The following is a 25,079-nucleotide window of genomic DNA, read 5'->3' on the forward strand; positions in this document are numbered from 1 at the left end:
CTAAAAAATAAAAACGATTAAAAATCTAAACCTAAAAACCTTTAAATACCATTAATTTCTTAATTATTAATAATCCTTTTTTCAAATGCAGTTATTATTTATGCACCTCTATTTACAATATGTATATATATATATAAATATTTTGTTTTATACTTATGAGGAGTTGCTATTGTGGATAATGATTATACTTAATTTTTTCCTTCTAATTAAGATATGAAATATCTTATATCTATTCCCGAAGTGCTATATGATATTAAATGGGCTTTTTAAGCTTTTTCTTTTTCTAATATCTATATTATTATTTTTATTATTTTTTTTTTATTTTTTTTTAACTTATTATATTTTTTGTTAGGCTTGCTTTGCTCTGTTTTCTACCGAATCTTCTTTATATTGAATTATTGGTAATAAGTATGTTTTTGCATTAGATTATTTTTATAATATTTTTTATATTTGTTCAAAGTGTACTGTTCCAAAATAATCATATACGTTTTTTAAAACGTTATATGTGAAAATAACTGGTTAGTCGATTTTTTTTGTTACTTTTTTCATTTTTTATTTAATTGAAATAAAATATATAAAAGATATATTTTGAAAAAATATAAATATATATATATATATTTAAATCAAATTTTTTTTTATTCTTTAAAAAAAAAAAATTAATTAATAATAAAATAATTAAAAACCATAAAACTATATTTTATATTATATATGTTCTTATAAATATTTAATTTATTATTTAATAAAGAAAATAAACTTTTATGTTTATATTATATAAGAAGTAATTTTAGAAATATAATATATTTAATTAATTATAAACTTTGATGATATAAATTACAAGCATATGTCTAAATTAATGTATGTAGACAAATTTTATAACTGACTAAATATATTTTTTTATTCAATATTATGATTAAAATATTTTCATTTTTTGTTATTACATTTAAATAAATTTGTTATGTTAATTTATAAAATTAATATATTAATAATATAAATAAGATTAATTTATTAATAAAATAATATAATAAAAAAGTGTTTATATTATTTTTTATTTTAAATAATTGTATAGAAAAAAAAAAAAAAAAATTTAATAATATTTTTATTTTTATAATTTTTTTTTTTTTTTTTTTTTGACATTTGAAAAAAATAAATAATAAATTATAAAATTTTAAAATTAAATATTTTAATATATTTTAAAATTATATAATTATATTTATGTAATTCATTAAAAGATACTTAATATTTTTAATAATTTACTTTTGCTAAATATATCTTATCATATAAATTGACTTTAATTAATGTTAAAAATGGTTTTATTATTTAATTTCTATAAATTTAATAGTCTTTTTATCTATTTAAATCAAAATAAAATTTAGAATTATAAAAAATATATTATAAAATTCTTTTATATGCTTTTAATTTAAATTTTGAATTTTACACATAACTAAAATAATAATATGTTTTATTTATATATAAATTTCCTTAATTTGAAATAAAAAAATACACCAAATTATTATTTTTATGAAAAACAAAGTTATTTTAAGCAAGAAATTAATAAAAAAAATACAAAAGAAAAAATAAAAAAGACATAAATTAAAAAAATGGACTAAATTATAAAAAATATAAATAAATATAAACTTTTACAAACTAAAAAATAAAGTTTTGACAATAAAAACAACGAAAACAACCATATTTAAGTATTAGAAAAAAATCCATTTTTCGAAGAAGAGCAAATGCTTCTTCATCGAAGAAACTAAACAAACTTAGAAAACACAACAAAACCTAAATTTGTATTTGAATAGTTAAATAAACAGCAATAAAAATAAATCCATAATAATACAATAAAGCAAAAAATACAATCTAATTTAAAACAATAAATAATACATGAAATAAATACTTAAAATATATAACCGAAAAGTAGGTAAACATTATCTCCGAATATACACATTCCCCAATAATAAGAAAACAGTAAAAAAAGAACTTAAATATAAGCAACTCTTTGATAAAAAAATAATTAAATAAATAAAGAAATAAAAGCGAAACTGTAATAAAAACTATGAATAAAACAAACTTAGTTAAAAAGAATAGTCCTAAACATAAAGATATATAAAAATGTCTTGCTGAAATTTAAAGATAGTTATCATAAAAAGATCGAAAAAATTCTAATGTTTCTTAGAATAATAAAGACTAGTTAATGTCTTTTAGAAATAATTAGTACTCTGAATTTTGTTAAAATTTTGTTTCCCCTACTTTAAGAAGCAATAGTAATAGTAAAGAGCCGAATAGAAGATATGATAATTAATTTAAAGATATATAATAAGATATAAATAAAAAAATAAAAGCTCTTTTAGACGCAAATTAATAAAGAAATATCAATGTAATTAATACTCCTTCAACTAATGCTAAAGGAAATTATACTAGTTAAAGTGCTTATAACAATTAGAATACTTCAAGTTGTAATAAATAATAATAATAATAATAAAAATAATATGATATAGCCCCTAATAGATTATAATTATATAATTTAAACTCTTAAAATAATAATAATAATAATTAAATAAGTATTATAAATTAATAAAAAGTTATTTCTGTTTCACCTAAACCTAATATCGTTGCTGAAAATATAGACGAAGAAGATAAAATAAAAATTATTTATCAATCTATTTTAAGTCCTAAAAAAGAAATAAATATAAATACATAGTTTTATTAAAAAATTAATATGTTATAACAATAAATGGATTATATTTAATAAAAATGTGAAAATTTAGAAAATTAAAATAATAATTTGGTCAAAAACTTATTAGAAATTACTAAAAAAAATAATAATTTGATGGAAGTAATTTATTATTTAATATGTTTTTTTATTTTTTCTCTCTCTATATATATATATATATATATTATTATTATTTATTCTATTTTTTTCTATTTATATATTAGGAAAACAAATAACAATATACAAAAATTAATTAATTAGAGTTAGTTAATAAAAATCAAAATAATTAGATTAATCTTTTAATTTATAATATTAACTAAAAAATTTAATAATTAGCTAAACTTAATAATGAAAAATAAAATGAATACAAAAGCGAATATTATTTAGCGTAAAAAAATAAATAATAAAATTTAATTTAAAACAAAAAAAGGACTGAAAACTCAACTATTGAATGTTCTGAAAATATATAAGAATCTATTTATAATAAATTAAAACTTCAAGATATTACAAAAAACGCTTTGTAAAGTGAAAAAGATGAAATTTAAAAAAATAATAAAAAAGGCAATTTAAATGATAGCAGTTAATTACAAAAAAAGCTTGCTTGACATTTAAAGTAAATAAAAAATATTTATTTATTATTAATTAAAGTTATTTTATTTATTATTTTTAGGGATATTTTAATGAAAGCAATAACAAATAATATAATTAAACTTTAAATAAAATTAATAAACAAATAAATATTAAATAAAATATAAAAGAAGAGTTATAAAAAACTCATTATTTTAATGACTATTATGTATCTAAAAAATAAAGTATTTAAAATTATCAAAAAAATTGAAAAATTTAAATATTTTCTTAAAAAATTTTATTATTTAAATATAAAATAAAATACGTATATATATTTGTTTTAAATTATAGTATTTAAAATATTATTTTTGTTAATAAATATATTTTTATTTATATATATTTAGATTTTTTTTTTAATATATATTTCCTTTTTTTAGAATCATTTGTTTATATTAATCAAATAAAAGAATTTGATATTAGTATTAATTTAAAATATTTATTTAAAAAAAAATTATATACTTTATAATTGTAATATTACGAAGAGATATGTTTAAATATATAAAGTATAAAATTTATAAAACTAATTTTAATAATAATGCATTGCAAAAATTTAAAATGTTTTCAAACATTTAAATTTAAAATAAATTCTTTATATATATATATATTTTTTTAAACCAATAATACTTTATTTATATTTTTTTAATATTTTTTTAAAAAAAAAGTTAAATATTAAAAATAAAAAATGATTTAATAGGATCATCTTTAATAGTTTACAAATACAATAGATAAAAAAATATTTACTTGTTAAATTTATATAAAATTATTTAACTTTTTTAATATTTAAAATAATAAAAGCATAAAGTAAGCAAATAGTTGAAAATTAAGAAAATTTATAAAACAATAAAAACCATATTAATTTAATTGAGATTAGTGAATTAGATATTCATAAAAATAAAAATAATTTAATAAATTAATATAATTATGATAAATAAATTGATGGCAAAAATAATAATATTTTAAATAAAAATATCAAGCAGAACTAATATTATAATTCTTAAAATTCAATTTTAAAAGGAGAATAGATTTAAAAAAATTTAAATGAAAGTAGTGAAAAAAATATAGTAAGCGAAGATGAAATAAAAAACTTTTAAAATTTAAATATAGAAGAAGTATTAACAGATGAAAAAATAATCAATTCTAATTTGTTAAATTAAGAATAAAATATATAATAAATGCAAAAAATATAATAATAAAAAGAAAAATAGGTAAAATAAAAATAAGAAGAAAATGAGAATGAAAATGAAAATGAAAATGAGATTGAAAATGAAAATTAAAATTAAAATTAAAACCAAAATGAAAAATGAATAAAATAAAGAAAACGGAAATGAAAATTAAAAAGAAAATGTAAATGTAAATAAAAATGACAATGAAAATGAAAATGAAAAGGAAGACGAAAATATAAATGAATATTAAAATGAAAATGAAAATGAAAATGAAAATGAAAACGAAAAATAAAAATAAAAATAAAATTAAAATTAAAATTAAAATTAAAATTAAATATAAAATTAAAATTAAAATTAAAACCAAAATGAAAATGACAATGAAAATGCAAATGCAAATGAGAACAAAAATGAGAATGATAATGAAAACGATAATTAAAATTAAAACCAAAACCAAAATTTAAATTAAAACCAAAATTAAAATTAAAACCAAAATGAAAATGAAAACGAAAATGTAAATGTAAATGAAAACGAAAATGTAAATGAAAAAGAATAAGAAAATGTAAATATTAATATAAATGAAAATTAAAATGAAGACCAAAATGAAAATGAAAACGAAGAAAAAAAAAAAATATATTAAAATGCAGAAAATCTAAAAAAATAAAAATTTAAAGAAAAATAAAAAAATTATGAAAAAATATAAAAAAAAGAAAACTAAATAATAATAGAAAAAAACGAAATAGAAACCGAAGAGATGTCAAAATTAAAATTATATTAAAATGCTATAAGGGAAACATAAGCATATTTCGACAAACTATTTTTATATGTATTAGATTAAAAAACACACTTAATTAAGTAAAGAAATTTTTAGACTAGAAAGTTAATTCAATGAATATATAATAATATATAATAAATAATAAATTATAAAAAAATAAATAAAATTAAAGGATTTAACCTCTAAAAGAAATATTAAACACATAAATTAATAATCAAAAAACAATTCAAATAAGTAAAAATGTGCAAAATATATAAGAATTTATAAAAGTCTCATTAGAAAATGTAAAATTCGGTATTGTTTTTCCTGGAAATGTCTTAGAAGTAGAAGTAGAAGTGTAAAATTTGACAGATTTTAATGTAGAAATAAAAATAATAGTATAATGTTTAAACGCAGAATTCGATAGTCAAAATGAATACGTTTATTCTGTTAGAAAAACCACAAACTATGATTATTATGAAAAGCTAATTTTTTTAATAAAACCTCGTTAAAGTATTAAAGCATTTTTGGCTTTAAAAGCTCCTAATATTTATTAAAGCTCATAAATAAAAGGTTAAGTTAATTTTTATGTAAAAAAAATAATGTTTTTAACCTCTTTGTTTCTAAAACAGTTACTTCTTCTTTAGAAATACCTTCTATTATTTGTACAAGGTAGCTTTTTGATACTTAGAGTAGTATTAAAATTATAAAATTGGCGATTCGAAAAGGAAAAAAAAGCGATTGTAAAATTCCATTTAAAAATAATTACGAAAATTCAATATAAGTTGAAACATTTTTAATGACCGATTAAACTTAATAGGATTATTTTACTAATATTGAAATGCCTTGTCCTTTTTAGATACTATTAAGTCCTTAAGTTGTTTATATATAACCATAGAGTCTTTTCATTATTAATTGTGCTTTGAAACCTAATTAACATTATAAATAATATTAGGAAAAGAGAAACTTAGAAAACATTAAAATACCTCTTATAATTAAAAATGTTTTAATTATTCGAATTTCCAATTCTTCGTTAATGTATTATTTTCCTTTATCTTTGGAAGTTTATTGAATTCGGTTTATTTTAATAGGAAATTAAATTATTTAAAAAAAAAAAGAAGAAGAGATTTAAATATTTATTTAATTAATATATATATATTTTTTTCTATTATAAATATGTAATATTAAATATATATATATTTATACATGTTTATGAAAAAAATATAAAAATAATAATAATATTTTTTATGTACATTATTTTTTTACATATAATAAAAACGTTTTTCTATAAATAAAAAAAAAAACACAGGTATAAAATATATAATAAAAACATTATTTTTATTATATACATATATTTAAATAAATATGTATGAAATCAATAAAAAAAGTTAGAAATTCAATTATTTTACTAGCCACCCTTATTCAAGCTGTTTATTAATTATTTTAATTTAGGATACTCGGAAAATATAGCTTAAATTCTCTTATAGGTTCTTGGATCGCTTTTGTTTTTTTACAATTATCTTAATTCCTCTACTTTTTCATTTATAATCGCTCTTTCTTCTGCTGTTAAATCTATAGGCAATTTTATTTGTTATTACAATTGCTTTTGTTATTACTAGACCTAAAATGACTAATTTTATGAATTTGGTTAACTTTGTGGAGATAATACTTATTATTAATCTAAAGGAGATTACATATAAGAGTTTTATTGCATATGAGAATGTTATGGATTCTAAATATTTTGATGATATAAATTCATTTATCTGCTTTAGCTTTACTAATTATATTAGTAATTTTACTGATTATTGTTTTAATATTATTATTGACGATAAGAATATTGTTAATGCTAATTTTATTATTAATATTATTACCTTTATATATTCATACTATAATTGCTTTGTTATGCCGGTTAATACTATTATTAACTAGTTTATTATGACTAGAAATTATTAGAATTATAATCTATATAAAAAATTACATAAATATATATTTAATTTATAAAATTATTTAAATATATTTTATTTTATATACCATTTTATAGACTCTGGGTATTTTAATAGTTACTATATTATTATTATTAACTTTTATTTTAGTTTTAAGATTGATAAATACCAGAATTATTTTTTGATAATTATTGATTATATTTATTTTGGCTTTAGCTTTGGTTTTGAGATTAATTTTAAGGCTAACTTTGTATATACACATTAGGTGGTTATTATGCTTAATTTTAAAAATGCTATTGATTAGGTAGGAACTGCTATTAATTCGGATAATTTTAAATAGGCGGAGCTTGTGTTTGAGGATAATATTATTGTTACTATTATTATTAATAGTTTTATACTTAAGTTTATTATTATTATTAATAGGTTACTTATTATTATAATTATTATTAGGATAGTTATTATTACTACTATATCTATTATTATTATTATTATTATTATTATTATTATTATTATTATTATTATTATTATTATTATTATTATTATTATTATTATTATATTTATTATGGTTATTATGTTTATTATTATTAGTATTATGTGTGTTAATTTTGATATTATTAATTCTATGTTTAAATTTATTATGTTTATTCATTAAAATTTTATTGCTACTACTATGGTTAATTTTATATTTAAAAAGTCTATTGTTGTTTTTATTATTATTAATTTTTTTAATATTAATTTTAATCATTTTTATAATATTTTTATCCTTTTAATTAGTTTTAGTATATTTTCTCTTCTGAACTTACTTGCAATAAGTTATTTTGATTTTCCTATTATTTATTTTATTTTAATAAATATGATATTTTTTATTTTTACATTTTTATTGGTTACGTTTCCCATATTACTTTATTAAACCTCGAATTTATGAATTCTTTTTATATTTTAATTACTTTCAATTTGCTAAACATTCTACTAGTAATTATTTTAATTATTTTTATCAAAATTTTATTAAATAATATTATTTTCTATCTATTCTTATTATAATTACTTTTCTTAGTTTTATGCTGATTACACTTATTAATTATTTTATGTATAATTGGAAGGAGCTTATATTTATGTTAATATTTAAGGTTCATTTTACTATTAATTATTTTCTTATTATTATTATTCTCTTTATTATTATTCTTTGAACTATAATTAATTTGTTTATTGCATATTTTAGTTTACTATGTTAATTTATTTTTAACCTTTTGCTTAATTATTATTACCTTAATTTTAATTTAAATTATTATTTTTATTTATTTTTATTAAATTTTAATTAGATAAATTAAACTTTTGAAGACTAACATTATCAAGAATATGTTTTTAAACTAAAGCTTATTTATCTAAGTTTTTTTTAAATATTTTCCCTTTTTATATTATAAAAAATTATTATATTATTTATAATATTCAGTTAAAATAAATTACATTTATTTAAAGAGATTATTTCATTTTTATTAGTTTAGTCTACAATTATTTTACCATGTTAAGCATATTTACATTAAGATGGGTTATTATCATATTAATTAACATAAATTAGACTTTTTTATTTTCCATATTAAATAATATCATTTTTAGAAATATAGATATCTGCAAAAGTATTTATATCGTTATTATTTTAAGTTATTTTATTATAATAATTTATATAAAAATCAACAATATTGTTATTATTATCTGCATTCCAAATATCTTAAAAAGCCAAAATATTTTCATCTTATTAATTATTTAAAATTTTTGAAGAAGTAAATTCATAAAAATATTTAAATACAATTTAAAATCTATTTTATTGCCATAAATTTAAGCTTTTTTATTTCTCAGAATCTGCTATTATATTTTAACTAAATGAATGTATATGTTTGAAAATGTTTCTTATAAATTCTAAATTACCTTTATATTAATTTTTTTAATCTTTTAATAAATAAATTCTATTTTATTTTAATTAAACAAAGTATTCTTCTGTAGTTCTTAATTTAGAAGGTAATTCAGGATTTTTTTCATTTGCTTTTTTTTATTTTTCTTCTGTAATATTATTCGAATTAATTAAATAATTTTTTAAATAACCAATCATTAATTTACTTTTTTAAATTCCTATAATAATTTTATTTAACATTTCTTAATTATTCAAATCGTTTTTTTATTTTAAGATTTCTAATTCAAACAAGTCTAGATTTTCACTTAATTTATCAAAATAAACTTTCAAAATCATTCCACTATTTATATTTTCAGTTTTATGTAAACTTTCGTTAATGAATTAATTATCATCAAGAATAAAAGACTATTTATATATAATTATTATTATTTATATATTGTTTTATATAAATATTTACCCTTATTGCATTTTTTCTTTTTTCAGAATAAAAATATTATTAATTTTAAGGATTTATAGTAAACTAAACAATTAAATTTAAATAAACTTAAAATATTTCAATTAATAATTCCAAATTATTTGATATACTATAACTTTTTTATCCGAATAAATTATCTATGAAAATAGTTGATAGACTTTATATTTTTATTATAGGATTAGATTTATAAGCATAATTTACATACTCCTTATATAATATTATGTGTTATCCTATAATATTTTTCGCTGAAACAGCTAATATATTAAGACTATTTTTAACTAAAATCAAGCTTTCCTAGACTATTATAGGATTCGAATATAATAGAGACTTGTGAATTTTTTCCTCTTCTTCATCTTCTATTTATTCAAAATCAGGTTCTTCAACATATTCTTCTTCTAATTCTTTATTATTTATTCCATTATTATTCTAATTTTGGCTTTTTAGAACTTTTTATAATACTTCTTGGGGTATATTAATGTAGTTATTCTAAGAAAATATTTAAAATAGTTATTATTATTAAGAAATTTAAGGAATTCCTTCCAAAACATTTTATATTTTGTAATCTAAAGTACTTTTATCATTATTATTATTAACAAAATTACTTATTTCATAATCTGTTAGATATATGAATATTTTTAAAATACTATTTTTGCAAATTAGTATTTATTCTTATATTTATTTCCCTTAATTATAATTTACAAACGCTTAGGATTCATTTAAAAGTTATATTAATTTAATTAAATCATTATCTAAATTTATTTATAACATAATATATTTAAAACCATGGTTTTGGGAACAAAAAGATAAACAATTAAAAAGCTAAGTCAAGTTTAATAATTTTTCAATTACTATTTCATTTTCTTTTCTTTATTCAAATTTTTATTGCTATTTTTTAAATTTTTTTTTTTTATATATATATATATATTTTTTATACATTTTTATCTCCTTTAATAAACATTTCTTATAGTTAATTATATAAAGATTTAATATTGTTCGTTAAATAATCACATAGGACATTTGTAAAATTAAAATTATTAAAACTTAAAGTGATAGTGAAAAAATTAAAAAGCTCTTTTTACATAATTTTGGAATTGTATTAAATATAAAATTTAATAATTGTATTTAACAAATTCTCTTAACAAATATCACTTTAAAATTCTAGTAACTTATAATATTCATATTATTAACAAATACATTAAAATATGTAATTTTAGCTGTTATTGCAATTCGATAATCCAATAACTAAGCTTAGTAAATTTAATAAAGGGGCTCTATTTTCTAATTTATAATTAATTTGATATTAGAAAGTATATAAAGTCTTTTCTATTCTTTAAATATATTTGTCATTAATTTAATTTTGCCCTTATAGTAATTCTGAAGGTGGATATTCAAGAATAGTCTTAAAGAAATTCAAAACATATTCAAATATATCGATCCAACTACTTTTATCAAATGTGGATTAGTTTATATCTATATTATTTTATATAAAATTATATCCTATTATATATATTTATATCATATATTCTATTTGCTCTATATAAAATTAATCATATCTATATAAAAATTCTTTTTCAATATTCTATTATTATTATATTAGTTAAGGATTTTATATTCCCCCAGATATGTTTGGAGGTGCTATTTATTAAAGAACAGATAAATGTTAAGTTGGATTATATTATTTTTAGTTTAAAACTTTTAAATCTTTTGGATTAAACGATTATTTATATTAGAATCTTATTTAAATTATATTTAATAATTTTTTTAGAACTCTCCCATATTAATTTATTATTTGAATTTTATTATTTTGCTAATTTAGTAATAATTCTATCTTGTATGCCTTTTTGTTTTTTTGTTAATATATAAATAATTTTTTTTTTTAGTTTTACTTTTTAAGTAAAAAATTATAATAAGTTTATCATGTTTTTAGCTAAATTATCTAAAACAGATATTAAACCGTTTTCAAAAAAAGTCACGAATATATTTTAATTATAAGAAATCTATTTTAATTGTAAATATATTGATAAAATAAAATTATATTAATTAATATATTAATTTTTTTTTTAAAAAAATTCTAAATAAACTAATATATTTTTGTCTGTAAAAAAAAAAAAAAAAAAAAAAAGAAAGATTGAAAAAAAAAATGTGGAAAAAAAAAAAAAAAAAACATAAAAATTATTTATTTTTTTATAATAAATTAATCTTCAATTATTTAATTTGATAATTTATTTCATAAAATAAATTTAGTTGTTTTAGTATATTTATATAATAATAATAATTTATTAATACAAGTAGATTGAAAATTTTTAATGAAACTTCGATAAAAATAAGATTCTGATCTGGATCATCAAAACATCCATATTTAAAATAACAATCTCTAAAATCATTTAAGTTATTAACTAAATAGATATTTATTTTTTTGTAATTAAAGAAAATAATAAAAAAAATATAATGGAAATTAATTAAAAAGAAAAAGTTACCCTTTTCAGTATATTTTTCGTATGAAAGTTTTAACATTTTCTCTTCTTCTTCATTATATTAAATTTTAAGCTTTAACTCATTAATTAAACCTGTTAATCCTTTTTGATTTTCGTCCATAAAAATTTCCATTGGAAAAATAAAATTTATTAATAATCTTGCATATTTCTATATATTTTTATTTTATTTTTTTGTAATAAAAATTACTCTAAGTTCTCTATTATCTTCAAACTTTTAATAATTTTCAGAAATAATTTAATTTATTTTAACTAAATTTTTAAAAATTTATTAGGAATAAATAATTGTTAATGTTCCATTATCAAATAATAAAGCTATTTTTTATATATATGTAAATATATATATATATTCTAATAATAAAAAAAGAAGCTTACTATAATATAAAATTTCACAAATAATACTAACTTCTACTTATCTCTAAACTAAATGATCGACTTCTGAAACATTAAAAAGCGTAAAGAAAGCATCCATTACGAAATTATTTAAAAAAAAATGGTTCAGAGCGATTTAAGAAAGGTTAGATTTGGAAACAATAATAGAAAAGTCAGATAAAATTTGAACCTATTCAATATCATTTTCTGTCGCCATAATTTTAACGTACATTTAATTAATAGTATTAACCATTTAAATATAATATTTAAGTATATAAGTAATCTATTTCGAATAAAGCCCTATTTATATTTAATTAATTTCATTTTTTTTTAAATTTGATAAATGCTAAGAAATAAAAAAATCATTATTAATAATATTCTTATAATCCAAATATTAATTATTTTCTTTAAAATGACTAGAGAAATTATTTTCATTTAAAAAAAAATCGCTAAAATTATATTTGTTTTAGAATTCTTTTAATGAGATTTATAAATGCTCTAAAACATGAATTAAAGCTTTTAGTGACTCTTTATTTTTACAAAAAATAAGTATATTTCCTCTACAATTAAATAAATGAACTATTAAATTATAAAAATTTAAAAATATATTATCAAATTCTTAACATTTTCTTAATAAAGGATTACTCTATTATTAATAAATAAATATATAAATATATATATAAATATATATATAAATATATATATATATATATATATATATATATATATTTACTAATGCAATTAAAAGAGAAGGTATTAACTTCATTTAAGTCAAGAAATGAACCAATTCATTACTTAAAGAGGGAATATCTGAATTAATAATATCTTTTAAATTACTAAATTTATTTATTTAAACTTTCTTTTCTTATTAGTAATATTTAGAATTAATATCAGAAAAAGATGAGCCTGAGAATAATCTTCCATTAATAAGGGTTTATTCTTTGAATATCTTTAAAAAAGAAGAAAGATTAAAAGAAATATCTAATGCTATTTTTTGAATTTTAATCATAAAATGTTCATAAAAATCGCTACTTTTAATGCCTTATTACATATGCAGTAGTGATGAATTATTCTAAATGGTTTATTCTAGATTTCTTAAGTAATAATACATAAGAGATTTATGCAAAATCTGTTTAGAAGCTCTTAAAATTTGATCATTATTTGAATTTTAGTGTATTTAATTTAAGATAATTTAATATCCTTTTTCTAATACAAATGTAATAGGAAATTCTATTTCTTATTTTTCTAAAGGAGTTTAATTTGATTATTTTTTTTCTGGTATCTATTGAGTTTTTATTGGACTTTTTTTATCTTTTTTAGGCGATTTTTTATTATTTTTATTATTATGATAAGAAGATTTTTTATCTTTTTTTTTTTTTATAGCTTTTTATCTACTTTGAGATTCGGAAGATGATCTCGATGAAGAATGAGAATGATATTTTTTTTTATTTTTTTTATTATGGGAAGAATCTTCTCTTTTTTTATCTTTTTTTTCTCTTTCGGAACTTTTATGATATTTTTTGTCGTGTTTTTTTCTGTCTTTTTTTCTGGATTTTGAACGACTTCTACTTTGTTGCTTTTTGTCTTTTTTTTTTTCTTAATTTTCTTGCTTTTCTTACTTTTCGAATATATTCTATTCCTATTTTTAAACCCATATATTCGTATTGATTTTTTATATACTCTGAAATTCTTAAATGCAATAATTTATGAAATTATTCGCCCCTATCTAGTAACTTATTGAAGCGTTTATAACTTCTAAAGCTTTTATTTTTGTACTTGAGAATATAAAATTACTTATATAAGAATTGTTTTCCATAAATATTTAGTATATTTTTGTCATTCCTTAATTTTCGATAAATTCTATTGCATGGTCGTAAGAACTCATTAACTATATGGCTAAATCTAATCCTCTTATATAATCACTTGGTTAATCATTTAATGCTTACAAACATATTTATACTATTGAAGGAGGAATATCTCTTTATATTGGAGTGCTTCCCATAAAATGTGCTTGATCGTGTAATAATTCCCCATTTTATTATAATAACTTATATTTTTAATTATATGTATATGTTTTTTTTTATATAAGAAAAAATATTACTTGGTATATTTTTTATTATAATAATTCAATTTTTTGTCTATATGAATGTAATTAATATTAATAATTTTCTTAATTATTTGAAAAGTCTATTTTATTAATTTCTCCTACTATAATATTTATTTAAGATGAAACTGTTTCTTCTTCTGAATCTTTAAGAAATTCTTAATTGAGAAAATTTGGTTAGATTTAATCATATGATATATGGTAATTGTTTTTTTGGAAAACATTTGATTTAATTTTTATTTAAGATTCTAATCTATTTATGATTACTTATTCGTTTTTTTTATTATTTCTTTCTTTTTTTATTCCTAATTATCTTTTTATTGTTTTTCTCTTTTTTTATTAAAAAAAAATAATAATAATGTATATATATATATATGTTTTTATACAATAAATCGTCTAGTTCTGCGGGTTTTTCATATAAAGCACAGCTTTCTTAAATTTATTTTTCAGTTAATAAATTTCCATATATGCATAAAGTTAATTTATTATATTCGCCTCTCAAAACGAGTTTATTTGTGTAAATCTTTAATATATATATATATATAAAAGATAATTATGGTATATATATATATAGTTATTTATTATTTTAATATACTCCGTGTTAAATTGGAATTAAAACGTCTTAATTTAAATTTTTGATTCTGAAATTTACTTAGAATTTAAAAGCAATCCATATTTAGAGCTTGGAATTTGCAAATTTTTAAAGTATATTTCAAGGCTCTTGAATTATCCATCTTTGTCTGTAATTGTTTTAAATTGTTTAAATTGCTGATATATTTCACAATTGGGCTTTACTATTCTAATTAACTATATTTTTACTGGACTTTTAAATTCTATTTCATCATATTGTTTTTTTATTATATTTGCTTTTATTTTATTATAATAAATGTTATTTATATTATTATTTTTATTTTATTTTTTACTTTTAGCCTATTCATTTTTATTATGGATTACTTTTTATAGAGTATGCTCGATATTATCAAAAAATAATAATTGGACTTTATTATTTTCTATATTTATTTAATATTATGGTGTTTTTTACCTTTAGTATCAATTTCTTGTTCCATTTTATTTTTTTATTTATTGAGACAATAATTTATATTTTTATTTATGCTTTGATTTATTATTATTTTAGATTTTTTTTTTTTTCTTTAACTTAAAAAAAAGAAAAAAAAAGTATAAAATGATTATATATATATATTTTTTTAAATATAAAATTTTATTTTAAAAAAAAGTTAAATATACATCCATAAACGCATAAAATAATTAGTTCTAAAAATTTTAAATAATATAAAAATATAGTTAGAAAATTATTTTAATATAAATATAAAAATTTTCCTTGGAAAATTATTTGCTTTATTATTATTATTTGTTAATAACTAATTTATTGTATTATTATTTTGATAGACATTTGTTTTAATTTTAAAATTTTAAAATTTTTTGATATAAGTAGCCAATATATTATCTTATTTTGCTTTTATTAATATTTTTTTTAAATATTTAAAATTAAAATAAAACATAATATTTATATTTTAAATTCATAAATTTTTAAATGTTTGATTTTTCTATGAAAAAACATTGCTATACTTTTAATTAAAAATATTTCTAATTATTATTCTATATTTTAAATAATTTTTTAGCTAAATTTATTATAAAAATTAATATTATCACTAAATAAAAATATGATTTTATATTTTAATGTTATTTGAATATAAGTAATTATAAAACATAAATTATTTAATTTAATTTTAAATTAAATTTATTAGAATTTGTAATTATATTTAATAAAAATTAAATATAATTTAATTTAATCTAATTATTAATTTTTTAACTAAATATGAGCTTTTTACAGTTTATATTAATAATATAAAATAATTTAAATTTTATAATTAAGTTATATTAAATTTATTTTAAATATTTTTTATAATTTTTTCAAAAATTAAAAATTATTTTTAATCACTATCTAATAAAAATATGAAAATTAAAAGTTAGCAAAAATAAAAATTACAAAAAATAAACTAAATATCAAAAAAAAATAAAAAGGAAAAATAATTAAAATATTTTCATAAATGTTTAATGCGATTTGTAAAAATAACTAGAATCTTTTAAATTAATAAGAAAATAACAATTATTAAAATATGAAATTATAACCTAATTAATAGATATATATAAAGCAATATTTATAAAATAAATAAAGTGCCATTCCAGTATAAATTATTTCTAATTAAAAAAATATTAGAAATTAAAATAACTTTTAATCTCTCTATTAATTATAAAATTAACAAAAGTAAACTTTAATAAAATAATAAGCAAGCTAAAATTTTAACGGATAATAATAAAATTAAAATAATTAATATAATTTATATTCTTTTCAAAATATAAAAAATTAGGAAATTAATTAATATAAAGCTTTAAATATTAATTATTAACAAAATAATTAAAATAATAAAAACATATTTAAATTAACCAATATAGAAGAAAATTAATTTGCTAATATTAATAAAATAAATTAATAATATATTATAAATGATAAATAAATAAGTTTATAATAAGAATATTACAAATTTAATTAAATTTAACAAAATCCATAAACAATTAATAATTTAAAAACTCATCATTAAAGATCAATATCAACAAACGAATTATAATGCAGAAATTATTCACCAACTAAAAAAGTACAATTTAATATTTAGAAAAACACATATACAAATATAGAATAAATTGATAAAAATATATAAAATAAATAAACTTAAAGTACACATAAAAGGTATTATTCAGCTAATAAATTAATGATTCCAAATATATATAATAATTCAAATATTCCAGTTAAATCAAGCTTAAAGCAATCATAATATTTATAAAATTCTTAAAACTTATAAAATATTAATAATATATAGGAATAATCTAATGTAAATGAGAATAATAATGTGTTCATAACATTTAATAATAATAGTTTAGATTAATCTTCTAGTCAATAACAAGATTAATCTGTTTGTAAAAAAATTTATTATCAAAACGGTTATTATTATGAAGGATAAGTTGTAAATGATATAAGAAATGGATTTGGTAAACTTTATAATTAAAAAAATAACGAAATATATATAGGTGAATGGGAAAATGATGAATTTAATGGATAAGGATATTTATATAATACTTAATAATTATTATAAACTAAAAATAATTTTAATTATAAAGAAATTGATTTAGCTATCTAAATTAATTGGTAATATTATAATGGGTAATTCAAAAACGGACTAAAGGATGGATATGGTACAGTTTATTTATGTAATGGCGAAAAGTATATTGGATTTTTCAAAAATGGATTATTAATAAAATAAAAATGAATTCTTATAATATAAATAATGATCTTAAAATATTAAAAAAATAAAAATAAAATTCTAGAAAAAATTTGAATTAATAAATTTTAAAAAAATAATAGTTTATGTATATTATTTTATAATATTCATATATTGTATTTTTAAAAGATTTATTTAAAATATTATTTATTTAAATAATATTTATTTTTATTTTCAAATAAACTTAATTTAATTTAAAAACTTAAGTAAAAATAAAATTAAATAGATTATAATATTTTATATAAAAAAATATGATATAAAATTACGAAATTATTAATAATATATATCAGATTATATAATTTATAATATAGATTTATAAAATATAACACACTTAAAAATAATGTAGATATAATTAAATATGAAAAATAGTTGATTTTTATTTAAATTTAAAAATAAATAGATAATATATAATTTAAAAATAAATAGAAAATATAATAAAAATTAATTTACATGTATAAAATAAAAATAAAAATTGTAAAATAAAATAAGTTAAGATATTTATAATTGAAAAATATTTATTAGTTAAAAATAGATTTAATAAAAAATAATAAAAATAAAGAAATAAAAAAAATTAATAAATATATAAAAAAAAATTATATATAATTTAATATATTTAAAAAATATATATAGGATATAATGAGAAAATATTATGAAAATAAATAAAAAAAAAAAAATTTTAAAATATTAAATAATTATAAAATAAAATAGTAAATAATAAAATAAATAATATAAATAAAAAATTTATATATATATGATTATATAAATAATATAAAAATATCATTATATATCCATATATATATTTATATATATAATTGTATTCATTTTTATTTTTTAGTTGTCTCTTTAATAATACTTTATTTTCTTCATATATTATATAATAAATTTTTGTTTTTCATTTAAATATAAATATATCTTCTTTAAATATTTTTATCAATTTTTTTCAATATTAAAATTTTTTGGTTATCTTTATATAATTTTTTTTGTTTTTAAATTTTAATTATACTATATCACTAATTATATATTTTTTTTTTGTGTATATTCATTTTTTAATTTTTATTTAAACATTGTCTTTTTATGGTAATGATTATAATTAATTTTTTATCATCTTCTATATTCTTATTTTTAAAATACTCATATAAAATTTATGATTTTTTATATAAATAATCAATTATAATAGTTCAAAAATAATAAATTTTATATAATATTTTATTATGAAAATATTCTAATCTATGTTTTAAATATATTTTTTTTATTTTTAATGGAATAAAATTAACATAACTGTAAACAAAAGTATTATATTTATAAATTTATAAGTAATATAATCTTATTTAATCTAAAATAAATGAAAAATAATAAATTTATAAGAATTAGAAATTAATTAAAATATAGATATAAATGATAAAAGAAAATATTTAGATAGAAACTAATAAATTTATCTGAAAAATTCGCATTAAAATAATATTTATTTATAGTTTTAAAATTTTCTTTTTTAATTTTGTTTTAAATTTTTAATGGAAACAACTTGATTAATAATTTGTTCAAAAATAATAAATCAAAATATTTATAAATCGAACATATTTATTTTTTATATAAAAAGTTAATTGAAAGTATAAAAAATTAATTAATGTTTTTAAAAATAAAAAAACTAATTTAGCACAAACATATATTTAAATAATTTGCTATTTACTCAAGGAAATTAATATAATAACTTGTTGTATATTTTTAGTAAATAAAAAAATTTGCAAAAAAAATTGTTTAAAATTTTATTTAATATAATTTTAATTACTTTAAAAGTTATAAAATTATAACATAAAAGATTTTTTTAAGAAATTATTTAGAGAAAGGTTAATCACTTTTTATTATAATTTAGAAGATACATTGAACGATATTTAATATTAAAAGTAAAATTAAGATTTGGTAAAAAATATTTCAAATATCTAATTTAAATTCTATATAGTATTCTTATGTATACTTAATTAATAGATTAATATAAATATATTAATGATATTAATATTAATAGTATTAATTAATATCTTCTAGAAGATATAATAATATAATTTTTTTATTGAATTAAAAGTATTAATTAACTTTATTAATTATTTTATTAAACAAAAAAATATTATGACTAAAAATTAAATAATCTTATTTAATATATCTTTTATTTTATTTAATTTAAATAAAAAAAAAGAATGGATTTTAATACATTTAGTTTTATTAGCTTTAATAATATATATGTTAATATATCTTTAGTATTAATAGCTGTAATATTACTAAAATAATACATAAATGGAGGTGTATGTAGAATAAAAAAAGATTTAGCAGGCTAAATAGTAATAATAACAGGTTCAAATACAGGAATAGGTTTAGAAACAGCAAAAGCACTAGCCAAATAAGGAGCGAAAATAATACTAGCTTGTAGAGACGAAAATAGAGGGAAAAACGCAGAATTGTTGGTCAATTAAATAAGAGAGAAATCCGCTCATTTTATGAAATTAGATCTTTCTGATTTATCATAAATTCGATTATTTGTAAATGAATTTAAATAAAAATATGATAGATTAGATGTTTTATTAAATAACGCAGGACTAATGAGCCCTTCGGAAAGACTTTTAACAAAAGACGGTTTTGAAATTTAATTTGGAACAAATCATTTAGGTCATTTTCTTTTGACAAATTTGCTTTTAGATTTACTTAAAAAGACTTAAAATTCTAGAGTTGTTAATGTTTCCTCAATGGCTCATTTCAATAAATTTCCCTGTTATTCTAAAATACACTTGGATGATTATAATTTTGAGAAAAAATATTGTATGTATTAAACTTATGGTTAGAGTAAATTAGCTAATGTTCTTTTTACAAAATAATTGTAAAGAATTTTTGATAAAGAAAATTTAAAAATAAAAGCTGTTTGTTTACATCCAGGTGTTGTTAGAACTGAATTATTTAGGTATTATAATAAAGGTTATATGAATTATATTAATTCTCTAGTTTATCCTTTAATAAATTTCTTTTTAAAAGTCCTTTATAAGGCGCTTAAACTAATATTTATTGTTCTATTGAGGATTTTGATAAATTATAAGCAGGTGAGTATTATTCTGACTGTAAAGTTAAAAAAAGTTCTAAAGAAAGCTACGATGAAAATATTGCTTAGAAATTATGGGATTTATCTTTTAAGTTGGTTAAACTTTGAAATATTTTATATTATTTGAAAATTATAGTTTTAAGTTTTATTTTTTTTAGGTATAAGTAATAAAAATATGCAGTAAATTTTATATTTATATTAATAATATCAATTTTTTTTTGATTTATTAATTAAAGAATAAGTCTAAATATAAGTTTAATATATTTAAATATATAAAAATTATAAATATTTAGAAATAATATATTTCGGAATTAGTTTAAAACAATAATAAATAATATTATAAATATATAATATTTTACTTTAATATATTAATTTTTTTTAGTTTTATTAATATATATATTTTTTTTATATATATGTGTATTTTTGTAGATATTTACATAATTTTTTATAGTACAAAAATTTTCAATAACAAATTATTTTAATTTAATATTGCTTGAATTATTTTAAAAAACAATATAAATTATAAATATATTTAATACAAATTAAATTTTTTTTATTATTAAAGAATCACTCACCTAGACGCAAAGTACTTTTAGATATATATATCTATTAAAATTAATGAATTATTTAACTTCATTTTGGCTTTTGAATCTATTAATGTAATCAATCATTTAATCTAACTTAGCAAGATAAACATGTTAATATATTATAAAAGTTCATAGAATAAGAAATCATCTGTCGATAATATTTGAACTAAGAAGTCTTTATTTCTTAAATATTAACTAATTTTTTTTAATCTTAAATCAAATTTTTCATTCTAATAAGTTTCTTTAACTTCATTATTGTATTAAACTATGGAAGGAATCAAAATTATTTGGTGTGATTTTTTAAATCACCCAAATACTTATAAAATTTTGATTTTTCTTTCATTTAAACATATATTATAATTTTATTCTATAAGTTCTAATCTGATACTTTTTTTAATTATATAATAAGTAATAGAATTAAATTCTGTTAATTTTAAATCTCTATCAATTAAATATGGGAGATTAGCAAAATTTAAAACAAATGTTTATTTATTTTAAGAAATCTTAGGTATATTAAATAGAGTTTTTAAGTAATCTAAAATAGTACCAATTAGTTTATTAGCAACTCTTATTTGTCAATATCAAAGTCAATTTTTTTATTTTTAATAATTTTTTTTTTTTAAAAAAAAAAATTTTTAGTTTTATGTAGAAAATATAAGGAAAATCTGATTGGATTATTATATTTTATATTTCTTTAATATATTAATTATATAAAATACTTTTAAATAGATAATAATTAAAAATATCTTTTTTTCACTTAAATTAATAATAATTAAGTATAAAAATATTTAAATTAAAATAGAATAGTAAAAAAAAAGATTTTTCTTTTTAAATTCTAGAATTTGTTAATTTTAAATATAATAAAATCATATATTAAAGTTATATAAAATAAAATAAATTTATACTCCTTTTAATTTTTTAAAAACTTCTATATATATTTTTTTTATTATTATTATTTTGCTTTATACCTAAATACGTATTATTTAAACAATAGTAAATAAAAAAAAATAGAAAAAAAACGAAATTAATTATTAAAATGTTAGTTAAAAAATACATATAATTTTTAGATAATATAATATTTAATTTAAGAAAGCTTATTTTATATAGTAAAAAAATAAATTATTAAATAAAATTTTTAAAATATTATTTTAATATATAATTATATATTATATAGCTAATCATTTTTTTAAAATATATACAATATTATTTTAATTATTGTCAATTAATTTTTAATAAATAATCACTCCAATAATATTAGGATATAAATTAAAATATTTAAATTTAATTATTCTTTTTATCGAATAATTGATAGAATAAATTATTTTTAAATTAAATATAACTTAAATATTATTCTAGGAAAATTTATTTTTAAAAAATATATTTTTTTTATTTATAAAAAATATGATTATAAATAAATAAAAATTTATTAAATTTAAAAATATATAAATAAAAAAATATAAATCGAATCTTTTTATTTTTTTAATTATTAAAATTAATATATTAATCTTTTTCATTTAATAATAATAAATATTTTTATTTAATATTATTTAATATATATTTATATATTTATATATTTATATATTTATATATATATTTTTTTTTCTTTCTGAAAACTTTATTATTATAGCTTTTTTTTTTTTATAAAAGAATTAAATAATAAATATTCAATAAAATGACTATATACTATATCCTAATATTATTATTATATAATTTAATATTACATATAAATTAAAAAAAAATATATTCTATTTTACATTATTTAAGAAATTTTGTTATTAAACTAGTAATTAAATACTATTTAAGTTTTGACTAAGAATCCTTTGTTTTTCTTAAATATTTTGTATATTATATAAATATTATCTTAGTGATTTTTTTTCATTAAAATAAGCTTTCTTTAACTATATTAAAATTAGGTCTCCTAATGAATTTTATAAACATATATATAATTATAAAATTTTGATTTATTTTTGAATGAAAGATCAGATTAAACAGTGTTTATCCTATAAAATCTATATATGTTCCACTTATTTTAATTTTATAATGAGTAATTGCAGGAATATAAATTCAGAATCACCATCAACTAAATAAAGGAGATTCAGAAAACCTAAACCCAAAGATTTTTAATCTTAAACATTTTACATTGTATATAATTTTCTAAATGATTAATTAATAAATAGAATTTTTATTGTTATAAGAGTATTTTTGTTAACATTTTTAATCAATGCATTATTTTGTTTTTATACTTTTTTGATTATATAACCAAAATTTGAAATTCGAAGCAGAATATCAAAAATAATATTTTTTTTATGAAAAAGTATATAATTTAAAATATAATCAACGTATATTTTATTGTATTTTTTTTTATATTTTTTGTATAAAAAATGAACTTTATAGTTAAAATAATAGAAAATTAACGATTATTTATTTGTTGCTTTTAAATTTTAGAGGATTGAAATATATTCTAATTAAAAACTTTATTAAAATATATTTATAACATTAAATTTAAAAAATATAAGTAATTTATTTTTGATAAAATATTTTTGTATTCATTTATATTAAATTTATTTTATAATATTATAATTAGAAAATTTTAAAACATAGATAATAAACATCATCACTTCCAAAATTATTTTATAAAATAAAGAGTTAATCTTTAATTAAATGTATTATTATTATTTTATCCTAAAAAATGTATTCTTGATATATATATTAGTCTAATTATAGTTTTTTTTTTTAAAAAAAAAAATATAATATTTTAGTATATTAAAATTGAAGAAAATTATTTAAAGTTTATAAAAGAAAGTTTATAAAAATATTAAAAAAGTCATTTTTAAAATAAAAAATTTATTAATTAATTCTTTTTTTTAAATTAAATATTATAAATCAAATTATTGATTTCTTTTTAAACTTTTAATTATTCAAATTAGCATTTTAAATTATTTAATTATATTTAACAATTTTTTTCTTTTATTTCTCAATATTAATTTCGTATACTAAAGGTGTAACTTAAATTTATTTAATTAATCCTGACCAAAACCCTTCAATTAAATCAAGAGTATTATTATTATTATTATTTTAATTATCCTAAGAGTTATTTTCGCAAAATAATTTAAACTAAACATAATTTTCCTATAAAAACTAAAGACTTTATACCCAAGATTCAATGTCTTTAATTTTCTAATCAATATTAGTAATTTTTATATAAATTTAATCATTAAATTATGATGATTTAATTTAAAAAATACATTCATAATAATTTTTTAAATTAACCAAAACATAAGAAATATTAGAAATAATTAAAGTATTAAAAAAAGGTTCAAAAACAAAAGTTAAGTCCTTCACATTATCTATAGTTTCATTCATTTTTTTTTATATTTATAAAATTTATTCCGCTTTATCATGAATTTCAATCATCTTTTCTTTAAAATGATTTAAACCTAAATCAATTAATGTTTTTAAAGACATATCGTCATCAGGTTCTATTTCTTATAAACAACATTCATTTAATAATATT

The 25,079-nt window shown here is 15.1% G+C and overlaps 1 protein-coding gene across 1 annotated transcript, besides 42 other annotated features; it reads left to right on the forward strand. All coding sequences in view use genetic code 6, as the record gives it.

Moving 5' to 3' along the window:
* Positions 1-293: 293 nt before the first annotated feature.
* Positions 294-328: a microsatellite.
* A 636-nt stretch (positions 329-964) lies between these two features.
* Positions 965-1,022: a microsatellite.
* Positions 1,023-1,087: 65 nt separating this feature from the next.
* Positions 1,088-1,119: a microsatellite.
* Positions 1,120-1,555: 436 nt separating this feature from the next.
* Positions 1,556-1,598: a microsatellite.
* Positions 1,575-1,619: a microsatellite.
* A 664-nt stretch (positions 1,620-2,283) lies between these two features.
* Positions 2,284-2,325: a microsatellite.
* Positions 2,326-3,424: 1,099 nt separating this feature from the next.
* Positions 3,425-3,459: a microsatellite.
* A 201-nt stretch (positions 3,460-3,660) lies between these two features.
* Positions 3,661-3,713: a microsatellite.
* Positions 3,714-4,489: 776 nt separating this feature from the next.
* Positions 4,490-4,539: a microsatellite.
* Positions 4,515-4,554: a microsatellite.
* A 6-nt stretch (positions 4,555-4,560) lies between these two features.
* Positions 4,561-5,112: a microsatellite.
* Positions 5,074-5,124: a microsatellite.
* Positions 5,125-5,388: 264 nt separating this feature from the next.
* Positions 5,389-5,435: a microsatellite.
* Positions 5,394-5,443: a microsatellite.
* Positions 5,444-7,221: 1,778 nt separating this feature from the next.
* Positions 7,222-7,279: a microsatellite.
* Positions 7,280-7,569: 290 nt separating this feature from the next.
* Positions 7,570-7,788: a microsatellite.
* Positions 7,599-7,788: a microsatellite.
* A 111-nt stretch (positions 7,789-7,899) lies between these two features.
* Positions 7,900-7,934: a microsatellite.
* Positions 7,935-8,327: 393 nt separating this feature from the next.
* Positions 8,328-8,375: a microsatellite.
* Positions 8,333-8,378: a microsatellite.
* Positions 8,379-13,093: 4,715 nt separating this feature from the next.
* Positions 13,094-13,165: a microsatellite.
* Positions 13,095-13,168: a microsatellite.
* Positions 13,103-13,168: a microsatellite.
* A 3,110-nt stretch (positions 13,169-16,278) lies between these two features.
* Positions 16,279-16,355: a microsatellite.
* A 1,502-nt stretch (positions 16,356-17,857) lies between these two features.
* Positions 17,858-17,909: a microsatellite.
* A 119-nt stretch (positions 17,910-18,028) lies between these two features.
* Positions 18,029-18,067: a microsatellite.
* A 215-nt stretch (positions 18,068-18,282) lies between these two features.
* Positions 18,283-18,333: a microsatellite.
* Positions 18,286-18,341: a microsatellite.
* A 94-nt stretch (positions 18,342-18,435) lies between these two features.
* Positions 18,436-18,492: a microsatellite.
* Positions 18,436-18,493: a microsatellite.
* Positions 18,452-18,491: a microsatellite.
* A 100-nt stretch (positions 18,494-18,593) lies between the features above and the next one.
* Positions 18,594-18,676: a microsatellite.
* Positions 18,608-18,672: a microsatellite.
* A 770-nt stretch (positions 18,677-19,446) lies between the features above and the next one.
* Positions 19,447-19,481: a microsatellite.
* Positions 19,482-20,245: 764 nt separating this feature from the next.
* IMG5_154160 (short chain dehydrogenase reductase family protein, putative) lies at positions 20,246-21,114 on the forward strand (the record flags this gene model as incomplete). Its single annotated transcript, XM_004030716.1, has 1 exon — positions 20,246-21,114. A coding segment is annotated over one exon (858 nt), but the record flags the coding sequence as incomplete, so codon positions are not given.
* A 1,040-nt stretch (positions 21,115-22,154) lies between these two features.
* Positions 22,155-22,188: a microsatellite.
* A 788-nt stretch (positions 22,189-22,976) lies between these two features.
* Positions 22,977-23,027: a microsatellite.
* Positions 23,028-23,098: 71 nt separating this feature from the next.
* Positions 23,099-23,153: a microsatellite.
* Positions 23,100-23,161: a microsatellite.
* Positions 23,116-23,159: a microsatellite.
* Positions 23,117-23,155: a microsatellite.
* Positions 23,162-23,904: 743 nt separating the features above from the next.
* Positions 23,905-23,942: a microsatellite.
* Positions 23,943-24,350: 408 nt separating this feature from the next.
* Positions 24,351-24,377: a microsatellite.
* The last annotated feature ends 702 nt before the right edge of the window (positions 24,378-25,079 follow it).

Source organism: Ichthyophthirius multifiliis (assembly GCF_000220395.1).
Source record: "Ichthyophthirius multifiliis unplaced genomic scaffold scaff_1120509251175, whole genome shotgun sequence".
Taxonomy (NCBI): Eukaryota; Ciliophora; class Oligohymenophorea; order Hymenostomatida; genus Ichthyophthirius; species Ichthyophthirius multifiliis.